The sequence below is a fragment of the Balaenoptera physalus genome (assembly GCF_965194825.1).
Source record: "Balaenoptera physalus genome assembly, chromosome: 10".
Taxonomy (NCBI): domain Eukaryota; kingdom Metazoa; phylum Chordata; class Mammalia; order Artiodactyla; family Balaenopteridae; genus Balaenoptera; species Balaenoptera physalus.
This window is the reverse complement of record NC_138889.1, coordinates 85,202,915-85,222,266: the sequence shown is the minus strand read 5'-3', so window position 1 is coordinate 85,222,266 and position 19,352 is coordinate 85,202,915. Positions and strand designations below refer to the sequence as shown.

The 19,352-nt window shown below is 39.7% G+C and overlaps 1 protein-coding gene across 1 annotated transcript; it reads left to right on the top strand.

Annotated features, from left to right (window-relative positions):
- The first annotated feature begins 105 nt into the window (after nucleotides 1–105).
- On the top strand, nucleotides 106–9,779 carry KCNA4 (potassium voltage-gated channel subfamily A member 4). The gene is made up of 2 exons (XM_082476619.1): nucleotides 106–448; nucleotides 3,538–9,779. The coding sequence occupies exon 2, from the start codon at nucleotides 4,315–4,317 to the stop codon at nucleotides 6,298–6,300; it is 1,986 nt and encodes a 661-aa protein (XP_082332745.1). The 5' UTR covers nucleotides 106–448; nucleotides 3,538–4,314; the 3' UTR covers nucleotides 6,301–9,779.
- Nucleotides 9,780–19,352: the final 9,573 nt, after the last annotated feature.

The following is a 19,352-nucleotide window of genomic DNA, read 5'->3' as shown; positions in this document are numbered from 1 at the left end:
GCCGGCGCGCGCTCCCGGCCAGGGGAGGCGTGTGCTGCTTCTGCAGCCAGCGAGAGAGGGAGAGGGAAGGATATTGGAGGAATTCGGAATTAACAAGTGATCGCTGCTGTCTAGGATTTTGTTTCTTTCTCTGGGGAACCTTGACTTTCTTTCCCCGTCGAGCCCTTCTGTGCTGAACTCCCGAGGAACCAGGAGTCTTGGGGTCCTCCCTGGGGCAGCCCCGATCCCCACCCCCGGGCTCCAGCAGCGAGGATTCTGTGCACCCCCGCTGGCCAGGCAATAGAACTTGTTCCGTGGATATTTTGGACCCTCCACCTGCCACACCGGAGTGATTCCTTCCACCCCCAAGATCATTCTTCCCCTCCTCCAGCTGTTGCAGCTTGAGGAGGGAAAAAAAAAGCCAACCGGGGATTTTCTTTATTTTTATTTTGCACCCCGCCTGGGAATGGTAAGTATGATACCTCTCTTATCTTTCCTCTACTCTCCTCTTTTGGCTGTTAAGAAACAGTGGACATTTGAGGGATAAATAATATCGAGAATGTGACAGAAGGGCATGAATGGAAGGCGGTTAAAAATAAACCAGGAGGTGGGAGAAGGGAGGTGCAGATGCTGTGCGGCTTTCCGGGGGGCCAACAGTTGTTATTTTCCCAACCCAAGGGATGGGGTGCGTGCGCCCTGCTTAATGTGCCCGAGCGGGAACCTAGGTCTGGAGGCAAGGGCGCGATTAAAGATGTCGTTTCCCAACGAGGTGGGGTTTAGATTTAGCATCGTTTTGCCTCATCCCAGACTCACTGGTTCCGTTTCTTTGGGAACAGCTGGTGAACGGGTTTAAATTGCTGCTTCTCCCAACATTTGGGTTTGCGTGCATTTTCTGAGCATTTGAGCAACACATAGGGACTGTATAAATGGCGTGCGTTGAAGTGTATATTTCTCACGGTATTGGCCCTTGGAATTCTCTCTCTCAGTCTTCTCTTCTTTTCTCTCTCTGATAAGGTTCAGGTACCACCCTAAAACAGTTGCAGGAATTAGCACTGAGAGATGAAAACAGCCTTGTTGTGTGGGGTGGGGGGAGGAGGAGGAGGAGGGGCGGGATGCTTAGCTCTTGCTTGGGGGCACAGGGATTGGGGAATTGGTAGTCAGCAAAATCCTATTAGTTGGTGGTGTTTAAAAGGAAGGGACATTACCCTGCAAAGGTCTCCCCCATAAAGTCTCTTGAGAGTCGGCTTGAATAGATTCTCCTAACATGAATACCTTGAGTTGAGAAGGAAGAGAGATTTTAAACTAGTCTGATTTGCTGGTTGGATTCTTTCTTTTTTTTTTTTTTTTCTTCACGCTCTCTCTCCCTTTTTGTATCCTCTTCTTCTTCTTCTAAGGTCAGGGATAGTGAGGTAACTGGTAGCAAATTAGAAGGAATGTGATTTGCTTTTTTTTTACAGTGGGGGAGGGAGTTAAAGAAAAATGAACAAACCCAAATAGATGAATAAGTAAATAAGTAAATAAGAAATTATTTGGTGTGAAGAGGGCAAGTCTAGCTCTCCTGAAGAGTTGATTGTGAATTAGAAGACCCTCTAACTCGTGAACTTCTGGGAGTCAGTTGGGTGGAAGAGGGGGTGTGCGTAGTATACAAATTTACAGGCACTTTGGTTACACTGGGGCTTTATTTAAATAGTGTATTATAACTGCTTTGAGGGGTTGGGGAAGAAACTGAGCAAACTCTCAGGCAGTTTGGCTTGTGTGAAAGTCTTTAAAGGATGTTGGCCTGACCCTCCACAGTGAAGACAGAGATTTGGAGACTTTGTGAGAGTGAACATTTCAGAGTATGAGATGATGTTAGGAGTCAGGCAAAGGGAGGGGGACGTCATTCCAGAAGCCCTCAGAGGTGTATTTTCTGGGTTTTGTGTCCCCAGTCAGGCTCACCTCTTGCCCTGGGAGAATGTGTATGACCACATTAGAATGTGTGATTGGGAAGACCTTTGTTTGCCACTTCCCTGCTTGTCACTTGATAAAACCCAGGTGTATTTAGGCTTCTAGGCTGACACGATTCAGCAAGGAGCAGCAGGTGGTCAAGCACTGGGTCCTGTTAATGGCTCCAAGTACTTCCGGTAATAGAGGCTGGGAGGTGCCCTGAATTCTGGCTGTCGTTACCCTCCCCAATTCTCTCGGCCGCTCTCTGCATTCTTGGAAGTCCTGTTGGACAGAGTGAATGGAAGAAGCAAGAGGAGACAGGAGAAGCAAGATTGGGGCAGGAGCATTTACAGGTCCTGGCAGAGGAGATTCATTAGTTGGACCTACGGAGAGCAAACTAAGGAAGAAGAAAGGTCAGGAATACCAAGTGACAGTGGGGACAGAGGAGGGCTGCAAGGAAGATGTGATCAGGAAGTGGCAGACTGGAAATAAAGGGGGGGGGTGGGGGAGGGAAGGAAAAGAGAGGGGAATTTGGGGGATGTGAACTATGGTTAAATTATAGGGAAGAAAGTATCATAGGCTGAAAACAAAGTGCACACAAACTGGGATTTGAACCATAAGGAGATAGTTCCTTGAGCAAAGTGTAGGAGGAAGCATCGAGGTGAACATGGGGGAACTGCAAGGAGAGAAGATGATTATTAGAGAAATGGAAACTGGGATAAGCTCCTAGGCTGTGGGTGGTAGGGAGTGTTCTGGAGTCAGGGGAACAGAAAAACAACAACAGGGACATGCTTCAGCGAGTCAGGGAGTGCCAACATAATACAGGCCATTGGTGAGTCTCAAAATGTCCTGGATGTCCTCACGTTCTGCCCTTCCCCTGCTTAGACAGTGCTATGAGGACATATGCATTTGGGGGTGGGTAGCTTGACCATAAAATGTTATGTTGTTAATAACCGCCAGCCTTTATTGATATTCCTCATGTACAAGGCACTGTGGTGTTCTGTCAACATCAGTTATCTCATTTATCCTCTCAAAAGTGGGATGGGGGAGGTTGTATTATTATCTACACTTTGTAGATGATGTGATTGAAGATTGTTTAAGTGGTGGAACCTGGATTAAAGAAAACTGTTTTTTCTGACCTCTCTAATCCTGAATCAAGACAGAGAGGGGTGGACGGCCGCTAAATTCAGAAATATTTTGTGTGGAAATTTTAAAAAATGCCTTGAGATCAATGAATGATGGAAGCAGCTGTAAAGTGACAGCATTGTTATTGTGGAATGAAGAGAGTGACAGTGAGAATTAAGACCTGGCATTAGTGAAAAGGTGGATTGAAGAAAGAGCCATGTGGGTCAAGAGTGGAGAGAGAAAAAAATACTTGAGTTGCCACAAAAGTAGACAGTGCTGAAATATATCCAAAGAAGAAGGAAAGAAGGATGTTTAGTGAGAAGGAGATTTAACAAGCTGCCCCATACTGCTCCTTGGAAATTTATAGTCGCTTTGGTGCTTTATATAATGGCTTGCTTGCTTGAGGACAGGAGAAAAAAGTATATGTGAAGGAAACGCTCATTTACTCTTTATTATTTGATTCTTCTTTTTATTTTTCTCCTATGCTTGTTTCCCTTCCTTTTTCAGGTGCAGTGGCTTCTTCTGCATGATTTTAGCTGAAGGATGCTCTGCATTTCCTTGATTTCTATGGAGACCTCAGAGCTGGGCTTGCCCCCGCTGACACCTCATCTTGCACCTTCTCTACCTCCCAAGGTCTTTGCCTCTAAAGCTAGCTCGGCATTGCCCCTGGGTCCAGGAAGCCAGTGATGAATTTAAGGGGAAAGCCTGGAGAATCATCCTGATAGGCTTTGAGTGGCAATGTCTGGACATACTTCAAGTCACATGTTAACATGGGTCAAGCCATCACTAGAAGGCAAGTGCTAAGACTTAAAGGCTTATTTGCATTTTATTTAAATTTGATGGACTGAGCTTTGGACAATTTCCATGGCAGAAAAATATATTCCATTTTCTAGGCACGACTGCTGGCTGTTGGATACTTGCTGCCTTTAAATCTCGCAGCATCAACACCACATTCTAGACGTATTTCCCGCTTTGAACATCCCCCCCAAAATAAGTGTTTGGGAGACCCCAACATTTTCTGACTTAGCCTTGAAAGTGCCAGGCTGTTTCTCTGGAGGAGCCAAGCTCTGGAGAGCAACACTGAATCCCTGGGAAGAGAGAGCATGGGGTGTGCTGATTTAAAAACAGAAAATGCAAAGTTGGACTGAAAATATCCTTAGTCTTCCAAGCAATCTGCTTAAGGGTTCCAAACTTACCTTAATTTGGTGAGAAAAGAAGCTGCCCTATTTTTCTTTCTTCTTCTTCTTCTCCAACTGGAACCAGCCATTTTCCCAAACCATCACCATGGAGGTTGCAATGGTGAGTGCGGAGAGCTCAGGGTGCAACAGTCACATGCCTTACGGTTACGCCGCGCAGGCCCGGGCCCGGGAGCGCGAGAGGCTGGCTCACTCGAGGGCGGCTGCGGCGGCCGCTGTCGCCGCGGCCACAGCTGCTGTGGAAGGCGGCGGGGGGTCTGGAGGGGGCGCCCACCATCACCACCACCAGTTGCGTGGGGCCTGTACCTCCCAAGACCCTCAGAGCGGCCGGGGAAGTAGGAGGAGGAGGCGACAGCGGCCCGAGAAGAAGAAAGTCCACCACCGGCAGAGCAGCTTTCCTCACTGCTCCGACCTGATGCCCAGTGGCTCCGAGGAGAAGATCCTGCGGGATCTGAGTGAGGAGGAGGAGGAGGAGGAGGAAGAGGAGGAGGAGGAGGAGGAGGAGGAAGAGGAGGAGGAGGAGGGAAGGTTTTACTACAGTGAGGACGACCACGGCGATGAGTGCTCCTACACCGACCTGCTGCCCCAGGACGATGCGGGCGGTGGCGGCTACAGCTCGGTCCGCTACAGCGACTGCTGCGAACGCGTGGTGATCAACGTCTCAGGCCTGCGCTTTGAGACCCAGATGAAAACTCTGGCCCAGTTTCCCGAGACTTTGCTGGGGGACCCTGAGAAGAGGACTCAGTATTTCGACCCTTTGCGTAACGAGTATTTTTTTGACAGGAACAGGCCTAGCTTTGATGCCATCTTGTATTATTACCAGTCAGGGGGCCGCCTGAAGAGGCCCGTCAACGTCCCCTTTGATATCTTCACTGAGGAGGTAAAGTTCTACCAGCTGGGGGAGGAGGCCCTGCTCAAGTTTCGGGAGGACGAGGGCTTTGTGAGAGACGAGGAGGACCGGGCCTTGCCAGAGAGTGAGTTCAAAAAGCAGATCTGGCTGCTCTTTGAGTATCCAGAGAGCTCCAGTCCGGCGAGGGGCATAGCTATCGTCTCGGTCCTGGTCATCCTCATCTCCATTGTCATCTTCTGCCTGGAAACCTTGCCAGAGTTTAGGGACGACAGGGATCTTATCATGGCCCTGAGCACAGGCGGGCACAGTGGGTTGTTGAACGACACCTCGGCCCCCCACCCGGAGAACTCAGGGCACACGATATTCAACGACCCCTTCTTCATTGTGGAGACAGTCTGTATTGTGTGGTTTTCCTTTGAGTTTGTGGTTCGCTGCTTTGCTTGTCCCAGCCAAGCCCTCTTCTTCAAAAACATCATGAACATCATTGACATTGTCTCCATTTTGCCTTACTTCATCACGCTGGGCACGGATCTGGCCCAGCAGCAGGGGGGTGGCAACGGTCAGCAGCAGCAGGCCATGTCCTTTGCCATCCTCAGGATCATCCGTCTGGTCCGAGTATTCCGGATCTTCAAACTCTCCAGGCACTCCAAGGGCCTGCAGATCCTGGGCCACACGCTCCGAGCCAGCATGCGGGAACTGGGCCTTCTGATCTTCTTCCTCTTCATCGGGGTCATCCTCTTTTCCAGTGCTGTGTATTTCGCGGAGGCGGATGAACCGACTACCCATTTCCAAAGCATCCCAGACGCATTTTGGTGGGCCGTGGTGACCATGACAACTGTGGGCTACGGGGACATGAAGCCCATCACTGTGGGGGGCAAGATCGTAGGGTCTCTGTGTGCCATTGCAGGTGTCTTAACCATTGCTTTGCCAGTGCCAGTGATTGTCTCTAACTTTAACTATTTCTACCACAGAGAAACTGAAAATGAAGAACAGACACAGCTGACACAGAATGCAGTCAGTTGCCCGTACCTCCCTTCTAATTTGCTGAAGAAATTTCGGAGTTCTACTTCTTCTTCCCTGGGGGACAAGTCAGAGTATCTAGAGATGGAAGAAGGGGTTAAGGAATCTCTGTGTGCAAAGGAGAAGTGTCAGGGAAAGGGGGATGACAGTGAGACAGATAAAAACAACTGTTCTAATGCGAAGGCTGTGGAGACCGACGTGTGAATCTCGTTCTCCACCCACCACTGCCCCTTCCCCCAATCCCGGCATCTCCAAATATATTTATGCATAGAGAGTGCAGTTATGAAAATGATATATGCAAATGAATCCAATGCATACAGTAGTACGCCATTTAATGGTTATACATGGCATAATTGTTACTAAACTTGTATTACATATCAAACAAATGATACATCTTGGAGAAGAGGGAGGCTTAAATAGGAGCAAATCTATCTTTATATTTTTTATTAGAATGCAAGAATTTTGCACATTTACTGGAGGAGATGTTAAAAGTAAAGATGGTTCTGTGGAGAGAATGTGTATGTGTGTGTTTGTGTGTGTGTGAGTGCTGCGTGCGTGTGTGTATGTGTAAGTAAATTGTCAACGTTGTTAGTAATCGTGCAGTGATGGGAAAAGTTGGCATTTTGAAGTATTTACTATGTAAGACCTAATGAATTTGAGCAGTCATTTATCAGTGCTTTAATAGCATTTCATGTCTTTGGATTCCATAGCTGTTGTTTTTTAAAAATTGTAAGAATTACTATGTAGAAAAAAAAGAAAGTGGATTATTTAATAGACTATAGGTTACAATTTTATCTTGGATTTAATTAAAGTTTATTTTTAACTGGAAATTAACTTTTAAAAAGGCTGCAGGGGCCTTTAGAAATTGATTATATTTTATTATTAATTTTGGGGAGATGTGACAGCAAATGCCTAACAATAATGGAAGAAATGAAATCAGAGAAAATGTAACAAGTTTTGTTCACAGATAACAGAACTGGAATTTTCTTTCTTTTTTTTTTTTTTTTCTTTTCCTTTGCACTACTTTATATGCTGGAGATTGAGAGAGACTTCATACTGTGAATGTTTACTAATGTAACAGTTCAATGACAATCCTTGGAAGAATGATTTCTTAGTCTTATTTTATTGTTCTCTCATTTTCTTTGTGTGAGAAGAATGGCCACAGAGATAACAGCACATGATTCCCTTCTCTTCTTAAATCTAAATAACTGATCTGCAAAGGGACTATGAAGTCAAATTTAGCAACTGAATCTTTTGAAATTGCTCTGTTACAATGATGCTTCTGAAACCATACTATTTTAAATATTCTTCTGCCTTTAAATCCAGAATAATTTAACCAAAGTTAATGCATGCACTGAAAGAATTCTTGAAGAATTAAGACGCCCAGCAGCTACAGTGATTATGGCTTAAGAGCTTTCTATTAAATGTGCAACATAAATTCTAGATTTATTAAGTTTATTTATTTGTGTAGCGACATAAGTGCAGAATGTGGGGATTCACCTCAGAATTTAGCATTCTATTTGCTAAAATTGATATAAGAAAGAATTGTGTCAAAACATTTGGCTTCCACATCACCATCGTTATCATTTTTATTAAAGGAATTAGTGACACATATGACTGCATTTAACTCACGACAAGATGTTCTAGAATGTGAGGTAACAGCTAGTGATCCAACTTACACCGTTAAGTCATAATGAGATGTAGGTTCACAAACTCAGAATACATAAGAGGCCTTATTCTCCAGTATTTCAACTTCTATTTTTTATAAAGTTGTTGTTCTGAAGTCTGGGGAAAAAATGCTATGTAGGGTATCTCAGCACGTAATGAACTCTGACAACTAAGAACTTTAAAAAAAAAAAAAAAAAGCGCTAGAATAGCTTTTCTCAAGCCTTTTAATCCCAGGCCATCATTTGATAATAATATAAATCTTACCTCTCCTTGAATGATATTTAAAATTCAAAGTAAATTCAATGTTAGGTTTAAAACCAAAGCTACCCCCTTCTCTTCACCCCTTCACAACCACTTTAGAGAAACACCTCTCAAGAACACCCTTTGGAGAATGAAAAACCGCCAGGGGTAGGGGGGGTTGTTGATTGAGTGCAGACCAAAGATCTCTAGTGGACAATGGAGAGTGACAGAGCAAGGAAATGCCATCTTGTAACAAGACTTCAAAAGTGACATTTTAATATATTTTGGATTTAGAGCAAAAAATGTAACAAACATTAGACTAAGGGTAACACTATCTGGGTTGGTCACCGTTCATTTGGGAAAGTCACTCTGTTAATCTCTGTACCCCAGTTTCCTCATTAGTGAAAAAGAGGGTACATAAAGCATTTGTTACATCACAGAGTTGTTATGGGAGGCAAATGAGAACGTGTGAAACCTCTGAAATGCCGAGTTCCGTATAAATGCCTGATGCTATGTCTAAATTGTTTAATCTTCCTCTGGGAGAAAAAGAGACTTAGAACCCATGAGTTACATCTGCTTTATTAGGATATTGTGAAAATAATGGGTAATTTCTTTAATTTTGAGCTCCTTACAAGAAGTTGATTTGCAGATACAAGATAGCCTGTCACTGAATAATTACTTCAGTTTCTTCTTTTTGGGGAAGATCCCAGGCATGTCATGGTATAAAAAGTTGGCTCTGTGGACAAGGCACTGTGTAGCTTTTGCTGTACCCAACTAGGTCAGGTTATATCTTAATATAGTTTAAATGCTCTCTGGTATTGGATGTTTATTGACTATTCTATAATAGCAATAGCAATGATTTGGCTATGTTAGGAAGGAAAGATGTATTTCATTGTTTCCACAACATCTCCTTTTAAAATCTGAAAAGTTACATGAAATTTTATTGATATGTATTAGAATTTGGTATTTCTGAGAATCCAGGAAATATAGTCATTTGGGGACTCTGGGGTTTTCCTTTATCTTACATGGTTTTCTTAAGGGTAAAAGGGTCAAGAAGTAACAGCAAGGGCTTCCAAACCAAATATTATTAGATTATTACTAAATGTTTGTTTGTTTGTTTTTTCCTGCAAGGTGCGTTTATTTTAGCATGTCTGGATCGTGATTTCACACTGAGAAGGAAGCATTTAAGCCCTCAAGACTTGTATAGGAACACTTCTATATAGAACACTTCTCTTATAGATAATGTGTGAAGGTAGATTCCTCAGTGCAGCTGTGGATTTGTAGTATTTTTCCAAGTCACAGCTAGGCAAAGTGCTTTAGTATCATTTGTGAATGTTTTATACTAAGAAATATGCTTCCAGGGGCTATCTGTAACTTATTTAGGAAACTGTGTCTTTTTCAAGGCCACCATACACATTTGGCTGTAAGATAAAAGAGAAATTACCCCATTTAGAGATTTGAATTCTTGGGATTTGGGATCATTTAGTTGCTTTTCAGATGATAATAAATGTTACCAAAAGTACAGTATTTGAGGGTCATCCTAATCAGAGTCTTTTCACGAGTGGATGCATTGTTCTCTTTTGCATATGCTTGAAAAGGAAACAGCTATGCCTAACAGTTGTGGAGGAGAGAGGAGGGATAAATATTCCTTTGAATTTCTGTGAAAAGAGAGCTTGTGGATACCAGAGGTGTGACAGTTGGTCTAGGGGTCCAGAGCCGACTTGTTGACTGTGGGCACATCATCTCATCTCCGTGATCTCAGGTTTTTGTTTTTAAATGTACAATCAGGTGATTGGGCTACATTATCACTTGATTCCTTCCAGTACCAAAATTCTGTGGAGTTGAAGAAAACACTAGATTAGCTTGATATTTCCTAAGTACCCCTCAAGTCATACCAGACTTGATTTTATAGTTAAGTAGTAAGAACAAAATGGTTTTAAAATCTCTCTGTTAGGTTAAATGCAGAACCAGGAGTTTGAGATTGAGCTTTTAGAATGTAAACTAAACTGAATGAATGGGGTTTATTTTGAAGCTATTTATTCTAGCAACTTCTAAAGGGAAGGGATTCGCTTAATAAAAAATAACTCCTCAGTCTCCAGTTGAATCCACATGGTGAAAGTTGGTAAGTAAACATTTTGATTTCTTGCTCTGTTAAAGTACAGTCTTGTCAGTAAGCAGTGTTCCGACCTGTACTGGGGAACTCATTTTCTGCTTAGACACATGTAGTATTTCACAAGTGCTACTGCTTTCCTTGTCCAACTTGTTTCAAACAGGATAGCTGAAGCTCTGTGAAAATCTTTTCATTAAGCATATGTTGAAATAGCATCCAATATATGAATAAGAAATATCTAAGGAAAATACTCTGAGTTAAAGTATGTATATATATATATATATATATATATATATATATATATATATATATATATATATATATATATATATTTCCCCATATTTTAGAAAGTCAACTTTAACCAGTGGAAAATTATTTTTAATTGCTTTGGAATCATAAATGGTAGTACCCCCATGTCCCAAGAGAATCAGGAAGGGTGTTCTCTGTTGTTGATTTTCAGGATTGTGATGCATCTTCAGCATTAACATTGCAGCTATTCCTAGGTAAAGTGGGAAATAAATACACCTTGGTTCAGTTTACATTTTTAAGTTAACATGGGAGGTGTTCATGGGCACGATGCAGAGTGTAACAACCCTCTTTATATATATATATATATATTTATTTTTTATTGATGCAGTTTAGAATGATTACGGGTTGTCATTCAGTGACAAAGGGGCCTGTTCCAGGAAATCTTCCTGACCCAAAAGTCATTCTGAATTCTGCAAGGGACATTTGGTGTGAACAAAAGGTACCTCTTGGTTTTCCTGCTTGCAAAGAAACTTGACTCAAAACACAGAGTCTTCCAGACCAATCTATCCACCACTACAGGTTAGAAGACAGTCCTACTTTCTAGTATGGCGATCAGTATTCCTGTTTGAAAGAAGGTTGATGGAGTGGTCTGTGTTCAAGATTGAAGGGAGCAGACCTATTTTGCAGTAAATGGGAATATGTACTTGTGAAATGTGAATTAAGATTAGGACTGTGATATGAGTTTTATTTCTGACTTGGTTTTCTGTTTCCATAGCAGTCCCAATTTCTCATAATATCCTCCTCTTAAGAAGTATGCTAATACGTATCAGACCATATGATATGGCCCAATTTGAGGTTCAGAAAATATGGTGGCTTTATTTATGGGTAAATAAATTAATCCAAGGGTATGAGTTGGGTGATTTGAAAAACAGCACATATTTAGTGAGCTGCAGCTCTGAGTGAGACCCTAGCATATCTCCTTTCAGGCCTGTAAGTAATACTAGGTGGGATTGATGTATAAGGCAAGTAATGTGCTAAATAAGGAGTCTTACTGTCATGTAGGAAAGGATAGTTCCACATTCACTGGTCATGGTGTTGCTGACCTGCAGTTAAGTTTTTGATCCATTTTCTGTCACTGGTATCTTGGAAGGAGAATTTGTATCCTGAAGACTAGGAGCTAAATGATTTTGATAGTTGATCCACAAACATTCAACTTTTGCTTCCTTATCTGCAAATTATCTGTTGTACAGATTTTTTTCATAACTAGTTTCTCATCTGAGGCTGGCTTTACTAAGGCTCAGAACCATTGTCTCCCATTAAACAGCCAGTCCAGAAAATGCAAAATCATAAAAAGAAAATAATACAGTACAAAAAATCAACAAATATACTGAAACCAGAAAGCCAAGAAAAACCTAACTGGGAGGCCAAGTCTGTTGTTCAAGTCAATGTGTCACATACATCAAAATGAAATATAAAGTATTTAGGGGTAGCCTTTGTCATGTCTCCTCACCACTAGCAGAGATAAGTCACTGAAAGAATATACAATGTGAACATTTTCTGTGAAGATGATAGAAATGTCAACTTACTTTAGCAGTGGTCTTAGTAGTAATTTTTAGGAATAATTAATAAACATGGAAAATATGCTGTTTTTTCCAGTTATTGGCATTATGTGGAAATGTACTTGGATTGTTTTTTCATGATTCTCTAGACCAGGGACATATTTTTAAAGCCAGAGAGCATGAAGGCGTTTTTATCCACAGTAAGCTACTGGCTGTTGAGGGGTCAGTCACCTCTTAAATCAGTCAAAGCACTTAAATAAATAGCCCCTATGGATATCAACTAAAGTTGTGCCAGTGCTGAGCCAAAGAATTATATTTGTTTTAACATAATTAGATTAATATATATCCATATGTTTACATATATATTTCATTTTCTGCCTTTCTTCTGTCAAAAGATATATAAGCAAATGAATGGTCTGAGGCACTGAAAGAGACTTCTTGAAGTGAAGTGAAAGTGTGTAAATATCATGTGGTTTGGGGAAATGGTGACACTTAAGGATTGAAAAGTCTTTCTTTATACTCTAGGTTGGATTTTTATGCCATATAACCACAGCGGTATTAGGGTTAAGCTCTGAGACATTCCATTGGATAAGGAGATGTGGAATTCATTCCCAGGAAAGGTTTTTATGTTTTATGGAACATTGCAAAATGTTTATTTTATTTTATTTTTCATGGACATTATATAAAGGATGCATATAGCATGGAAACTGGACTATTTGGCTGCATAGATCTACTCTGTGCTCTCTAGAAATAGATTGATTTGAAGCCATTATCTTTCTACATTTTTGTTGTAGCTGTTGTTTGATGTGACTTCCTTAATTCTCTTAGGTTCAGTTACAGTATTAAAAGTCTCAGGTTATTGTTTTTTTTGTTTTTTGGTGAATGTTCTAATATCTTTCAGCCTCTGAGGGCACTCACATACAAAACTGTAAAATAATTGGAAAATCCCATATCTCTTGGGGACCAGGCCTATATTATCTGAACTCTCTCAGTGATGGGGGCCACATTTGTTAACATGGACGGTGCATGTTATTCTATTTATAAACCTAATTCACTCATACCTGAATAGATGAATGATTCCCCTGGAGAACACTAATGGTGTTGATGGCACCCGAGCGAGTCTTTTTTTCTCCTTCAATTGGTAAGGATCGTGATCCAAATGAGGCTTTCATTTGCTATCAGGCAGGGTAGGAAATAATTAATGAAGCTCCCCCCGGACTGAAATCTATCAAGAGGAGATAGAATCTCTAGGGATTGTAGTAGGATTTATATTTATTTGTTCATTTGCCGTTCCTCATTGGTGTCTTATTGGCATTACTATTGGGAGATGGATATTAGTTTTAGGATGGTTTACCTAAGATTAACATGACTTTTGATAAGAAAATAGAGACTCTAAGTTCCACACTATCTTATTAGCTTCAGGAGTATCTCTAATTAAATACTTTAAGAAATTAATGTGAGATTTGGAGATTGCAATCTATATTCAGAGCCATGTATTTGGAGGGAGATTTATCCCATAAATAATGATTCATTTATTCAGATTTCTTGAGAGGTTAATGTTGTTTTTCTTCCCTTTTCCTTGACTTTTCCACATTATATTTAAATTTGTGATTATGTTTAAATTGGTGGATATAAATGTTTACCTTCTAGCAGACCAAGTGAAAGGGTTGGTTGTGATTGATTAGAGAATGACAAGATTGTTTGATGATCTTTTTTGCAACTTGGCTATTAATCGGTCTAGAAGCTGATTTCAGTATATGTGAAAAATGGCATAGGGAAATGCATATATACCATATTACCATCTAGATGACACAGGAGTATTAGGAACAGATTTTCCTTCTGGGTTTCTAGAAGTATTCTCAGAGTTCTTGACCTGTTTCCTCCAGATCTGATCCGGCCAATGAGAAGCTAGTAAACTGCTTTTTTTCTTGCAGTAACAGCAGGATATAAGGAGGATCAGAGCTAACTGGGGGATGAGGGAGTGGGAGGGAGGGTGGGAGGCAAGGGGCAAAGAGTTATGCCTAAATGAAGTCATTAATAGGATGGCAAAAATAGCTAGATCAGTTTAAAAACTGCTTCATTTGATAGTGTTAACTACTAGTATGTATTAATCCAGGAAATCCAGGACAGTGAATTGATCACTTAGTATTGGTACCAGACTTAGTAGGCATGTGTATGTATATGTCCCAATACCCTAATTCGCTTCGTTCTTAGTCTTTGAGAGCACTCACATTCAAAACCATAAAACTGTTGCTGAGAATTAAAGCTATATGTCTTATTAAAGATAAAACTCACCTTTCCTTTCAGAGCAAGGGATTCTTTCACATCCTCAGAAGATTACAACTTGAAGATTACAGTTTGGGCACTTATATTTCACAGGGGATAATTCCCTCCTCCTGCCTCACCCTCTCATTCTAATACAGAATGCTAATGTGGTAGTGTATTAAAACCAAGACAGAATTAAGCGACCAGTTGAAGCCCTGAGAGTGAATGTCACTAACACAGAGCTGAATGATGTGTTTATGTTGGTGATTGCCGGTGTGCAATTCTTAGAGGAATGGAAAAATCATAAAATCTGTGCAGTCACAAAATTAGAACTCCTTGCTGCTGTCATATGCTCCTCGCTGATTTAGCCGCTGCTCAGCCACAGAGAAGAGGTGTCATTTCACTACTAGAATCCACATACTTCCCAGGCTGCAAGGCAGTGTGAGAAACAGTGGAGAAAGGGTTAGATTAGACAGATGAAGATGAAGCAAAGTACAGTATTGTAAGGTGTGAATCGTCTTGTGACACCAAACTATATTTACTCACTCAAGGGACTGAGTTGACTCTTTGGATGGGAAAGGCTGTTTAGGAATTACTGTTTCTTTTCGGTTTGTCCGTGGTATCACTGTTGGAGTTCAGTCTAGCATGGGATAAATCCCGTTGTCATTGCTAAAATAAGCTGAAAATTACATGCTGGAAACTTTTTTTTTTTTTCGTTTCAGTTATGAAAAGCTGTAGTTGTGTTATAAGCTTTGAAAGAGAGATTATGAAGTCATTCAACTTTCAAAAATGTTAGTGTACCCTTAAAAGGATTTGAAAAGGAAATAGAAGATTCTAATATAAGTTCCAACCAAATATAAACTTGTTCAAAATAAAAGGTTCAAAGGTTTCCTTTCTGGTTTTCCCTTTCAGTCTTTCCCCTCAGTTATTAAGCCTATTGCCTTTTTTTAAACCGCAGAGATGGCCACATAAAATGCTTGCACGCCCAACTCACCTTTGCTTCAACAAAAGCCCCGATCAGGAAGGCTTCTGCCATCCCAGGTTCAGCGATTTCTCAGGGAGAGCTTTTTTTGTGTGATCCAGGTAGATGTCTTGCCATTTTATAAATCAGGTCATGCCAGTGCATACCCAGAAAGCTTCTACGATCACCTGCAATGTGGGTCTGTTATGTTCGGTCATTATGCTAGGTTATTTTCTGCCTATTAGTGAACAGCTGGGATTTTAGAAACAGCTGGATGATTAGTTGTGTATTTTCCATTTTTTCACCCAGATGCTTTATTACTGTGTAGAAACAGCCCCAATGTGGAATGAGCTGCAAGTATAATAGCAAAAATCTTCCTCTGATGCAACTGTTGTTATTAGGAATGTAATGAAGAAAATCAGGGGCAAATTGTTCACTTTACAAACACGTTGTTAGAGATGACGCACTCATTTCCATTCCCGGACAAAGCAGTTGATTTACCAACTTTTTGAATGCCTCTCGTGATATTCCTTAGGCTACCGAAGCTCTGCTTTGACTGTTACATTTATTTGCTTAAGGGGAAATGTCTATACACGAGGAGACGTCACCTGAGCTTTCCATTCGCTGCTGGCAACGGAAGCTGACAGAGCAGGCAGGCTCCCGTCCTTTCACTCATCAGCCTATTTTTAGGTTGGTCCCTTTGTGACTAACTTCAACCCTGACTAGAGGGGTTGAAATTCGAAGACAACACAGTGTTTTATTATGAACATTTGCACGTTTATAAAACTGTTTGGTATTGTGAAAGGGACAAATGTAATTCACCCACTGAATTTGTTGGTTCCTCACCCTGGACTAAAATTAGAATAAAAAGAGTGCCTTGACTTCTTTCCTTCACCAATTATTTTTTCAGCAGAGGTTTGTTAAGCTCATGCCAGGTGACTGGGCTGTACCTGTGTTCCCAGTCTCTAAAGGTACTAACACTTCAGAGAATCACAATCCACGTAGAAGGATTTTTGAGTTACGGAAAGATGTATTCTTCTAAATAACAGGATTCTTGTTTATTATTACTATTACCCCCTCTCCCCCCTAGAATCTATATGTTTGACTGCGTCTGGTTTCTCCTTAGAGAGTGAATTGCCAGGCTATCATGCTTTAATAATACTTTTTATAAATTCTATCTAGTGTTTGTAAAGTGCTTCCGTTTCTGTAATATCTTCTGTATAAACTGCATAGTAAGTGGGACCAAATTCAACTTGCCAATTTTTTAGGATTCTTGCTCATGTAATAACAATAGTCAGTGCTTTCAAACAGTAGAGGTAATAATCACCTCTACAAAGAGTATTTACTTATTTTAATTCCCAGCATTTATATTCTATTTGATAGCATGTGTTTAAGTTACAACTCAGACAGGAGGAGAGAAGCAAAGATTTGATTGAAATAATAAACATCTGTGAAACAGTAAACAATAGTCATATTTTTTATTCCAAAGTAGATTTTTTCCAGGACCATGGTTCTTCTGTTCCATTAGAACATTTTTTTTTAAACACATCTGTATCTGTCTTTCTCCTTGGAATGGTATGAGTGCTATTGATGGTGCATTTTCAAATTTTGACTTGAGTAAAGACCTGAATTTCTTCTTTGGATAAATGTAAAAAAGCTTGTGCTTCTTGTGGACTAGCTACCTAGGCAAGCCAAATGAAACTGTGTCAATTACAGGCTAAGTCAGGGCAGTTGAGGCCTACTTTTGGGATTTTTCTGAGGTGCCTTCTGTCTGCATTGCTCAGAACTCATAAGTGTTTGCTCAGATGTCTATTTGCTTTTAGGATGCTATCTGATTTCTTTATCTCTTTTTTTTTTTTTTTTGATTTCTTTCTCTTGGAGTTAAGGCTTTCACATTTGAAATTTGGTTGTAATAACATGTTTAGCTTTCTCTATCTAGCTTTAATTTCTTCAGAACAACTCAAACTTCTATGAAATATGTCTTAAGGACTATCTTGTTTGTTTTCTGAGTGTTTCAGAAAATACATTAGAGACCTGGGCTTTCAGTGTTCATTCAAGCCAAACAACCATTATCTTTAATTGAAGCTCCTTCTAACTTGAAGCCAAAACAATTGGTCGAGTCAGTGAAGGAAAAAAAAAAAGAAACCACGTTGATTGTCTGGCATTGTGAAGTCATTGATTCAGTTCTGCTTCAATAAAGCTGTTAGTATGAAACGCATCCTAGATTCTTTTTAAATTTGGGGAGTTTTCAAGTACTATCTATTCTGTCAGGGAGATACTTTTAATCGTAAAACCATTATTTTGTGGAATTTTTATTTTTTACTTTAGCGAATTGTAACTATTCCTGTGCCTTAGAAATAGGACATTCTACATACTAAATGCAAACAAAACCATTGTTTATGTGATTTCTTAAAACTAAGATGATTTTCGCTTCACAATTTTTCCTGAAAGCATTTTCAAACTTTAAAAAGGTATATTTAGCCTAAATTAGCAAATACATAGTTAATATTTGAAGATTTTTTTAGCCAAATAGCTGAATTGCTCATTATTTAGTGTGAAGGAGTAAATGACTCTTACAATTTTTTTTTTACACATCAGATATTGGAGATAGAAAGACATATATTTATTTACAATTTCTGAAAGAGGCTGAAGGTAACAGATAGCAGAATGTTTCGTGTGGTTCATTCAGAAGTCCTTTAACAGAAGCCAACTGCATTTACAATATATCAGAATTTTTCTATACCTAACCAGAGAGTGTAATTTAGAAATGTGATATTATATTAAGTAGATTACATTTCTGAAATTTTAAAATAAATTCATATTATATAACATTACCTCTATTTAGGGCCTTTAAAAAAAAACATACTAAATAGTCTAACAGGTGCATGTGAGTGTTCTCAGAATAGAGTTTGACAATTTAAAACCCTATTTCCCTGAATGAGCAATATGTTTTCAGAAGAAAAGTCTCTTTATGTACACATTTGAATATAAATATATTACTCTGTCTTTAACTTTTATTTTAGATCTTGATCTTAAATTTGGTTTCCCTTTTTCTAGTATCAACTGATGGTTTCTGTGGCATTAAGTAATCATTAATTACTTGTTCCTATTAGAATAAAACTTTACCTTAAAAATAAGGACTAATAATTTGTACAGATTGACCCCTAGAGAATTAGTACATAAAACAGACATTTCTCTTTTCACTGGTCATGTAGAGCCATTTCTCAGTAATTATGTTTTTCTGCGTTTTAAAAATGTGAAACTCACATTATTTTACTAAGTATTTATTGCAATCTGCTCATGCTATTTATCAAAAGCTGGCTGTTTGCCATGGAGAAATAAACCTCTTGGCCTCCATAGAATAGTATTAAAAGCATCTTGTAATAAACCTCTCACCAGAAAGATGGTTCCATGGCAGGTATTCAAGGACGGTATTGTACGCAGCTCTAGGGTATTTAATGGAAAGTACAGACAACTTAAGTGATTCAATTTCACTAAAAAAAAAAAAAAAGCCCATATTCTTAACAAGTTGAATGTTGCCATAGCTCCAGTCTTTTAAATCACATTGTTGCACAAAATTATTTGTCAGTGGATGGTCAAATGAAAAATTGGGGATGAGGTATAGAGAGTTTTGCTATTAAATAAAATAACATTTTTAATTTTGAAACCATTCCTACCTCTGCAAACAAATTCTAACTATAGGAGATGTTTGGTTTTCTAACTGGCAGATAACAAGAGCAAGAAGTTCAAAATCAGATTAATCATGAATAAGCAGAGTTTGCTTCTGTGGTATGTTTCTGCTTGTGGCTATAACACAAACCTATTATCTTATAATTTCTATCATTAGCATGCTAATATCGTCACATTTTAATAACTTGTTAATTTCCACGGAAGCCTAGGTGGTAAATTTAGGTTGTGTGCTTTGCAGCCAGCTACCGGTTAGCAGATGGACAGACATGGTCATAGAATTTGCCACTGTCCACATCACTACTAGTACTATGAACATATTTGTGATGAAAGCTTATTTTTCATTTCTTTCTTAGGTTCTCAGAGAAGAGTATTTAATTTTATTTTATTTAAAGAAATCTTTATTTTTTAGGAGAATCTATCAAATCCATCCTTGAAATCGAGATCATGTGGCAATAGAGTGTGTGGGAGAAGTAGTTGTGTGTTATTCGTAGTTTTGGCCACTTAGGTTGTTTGT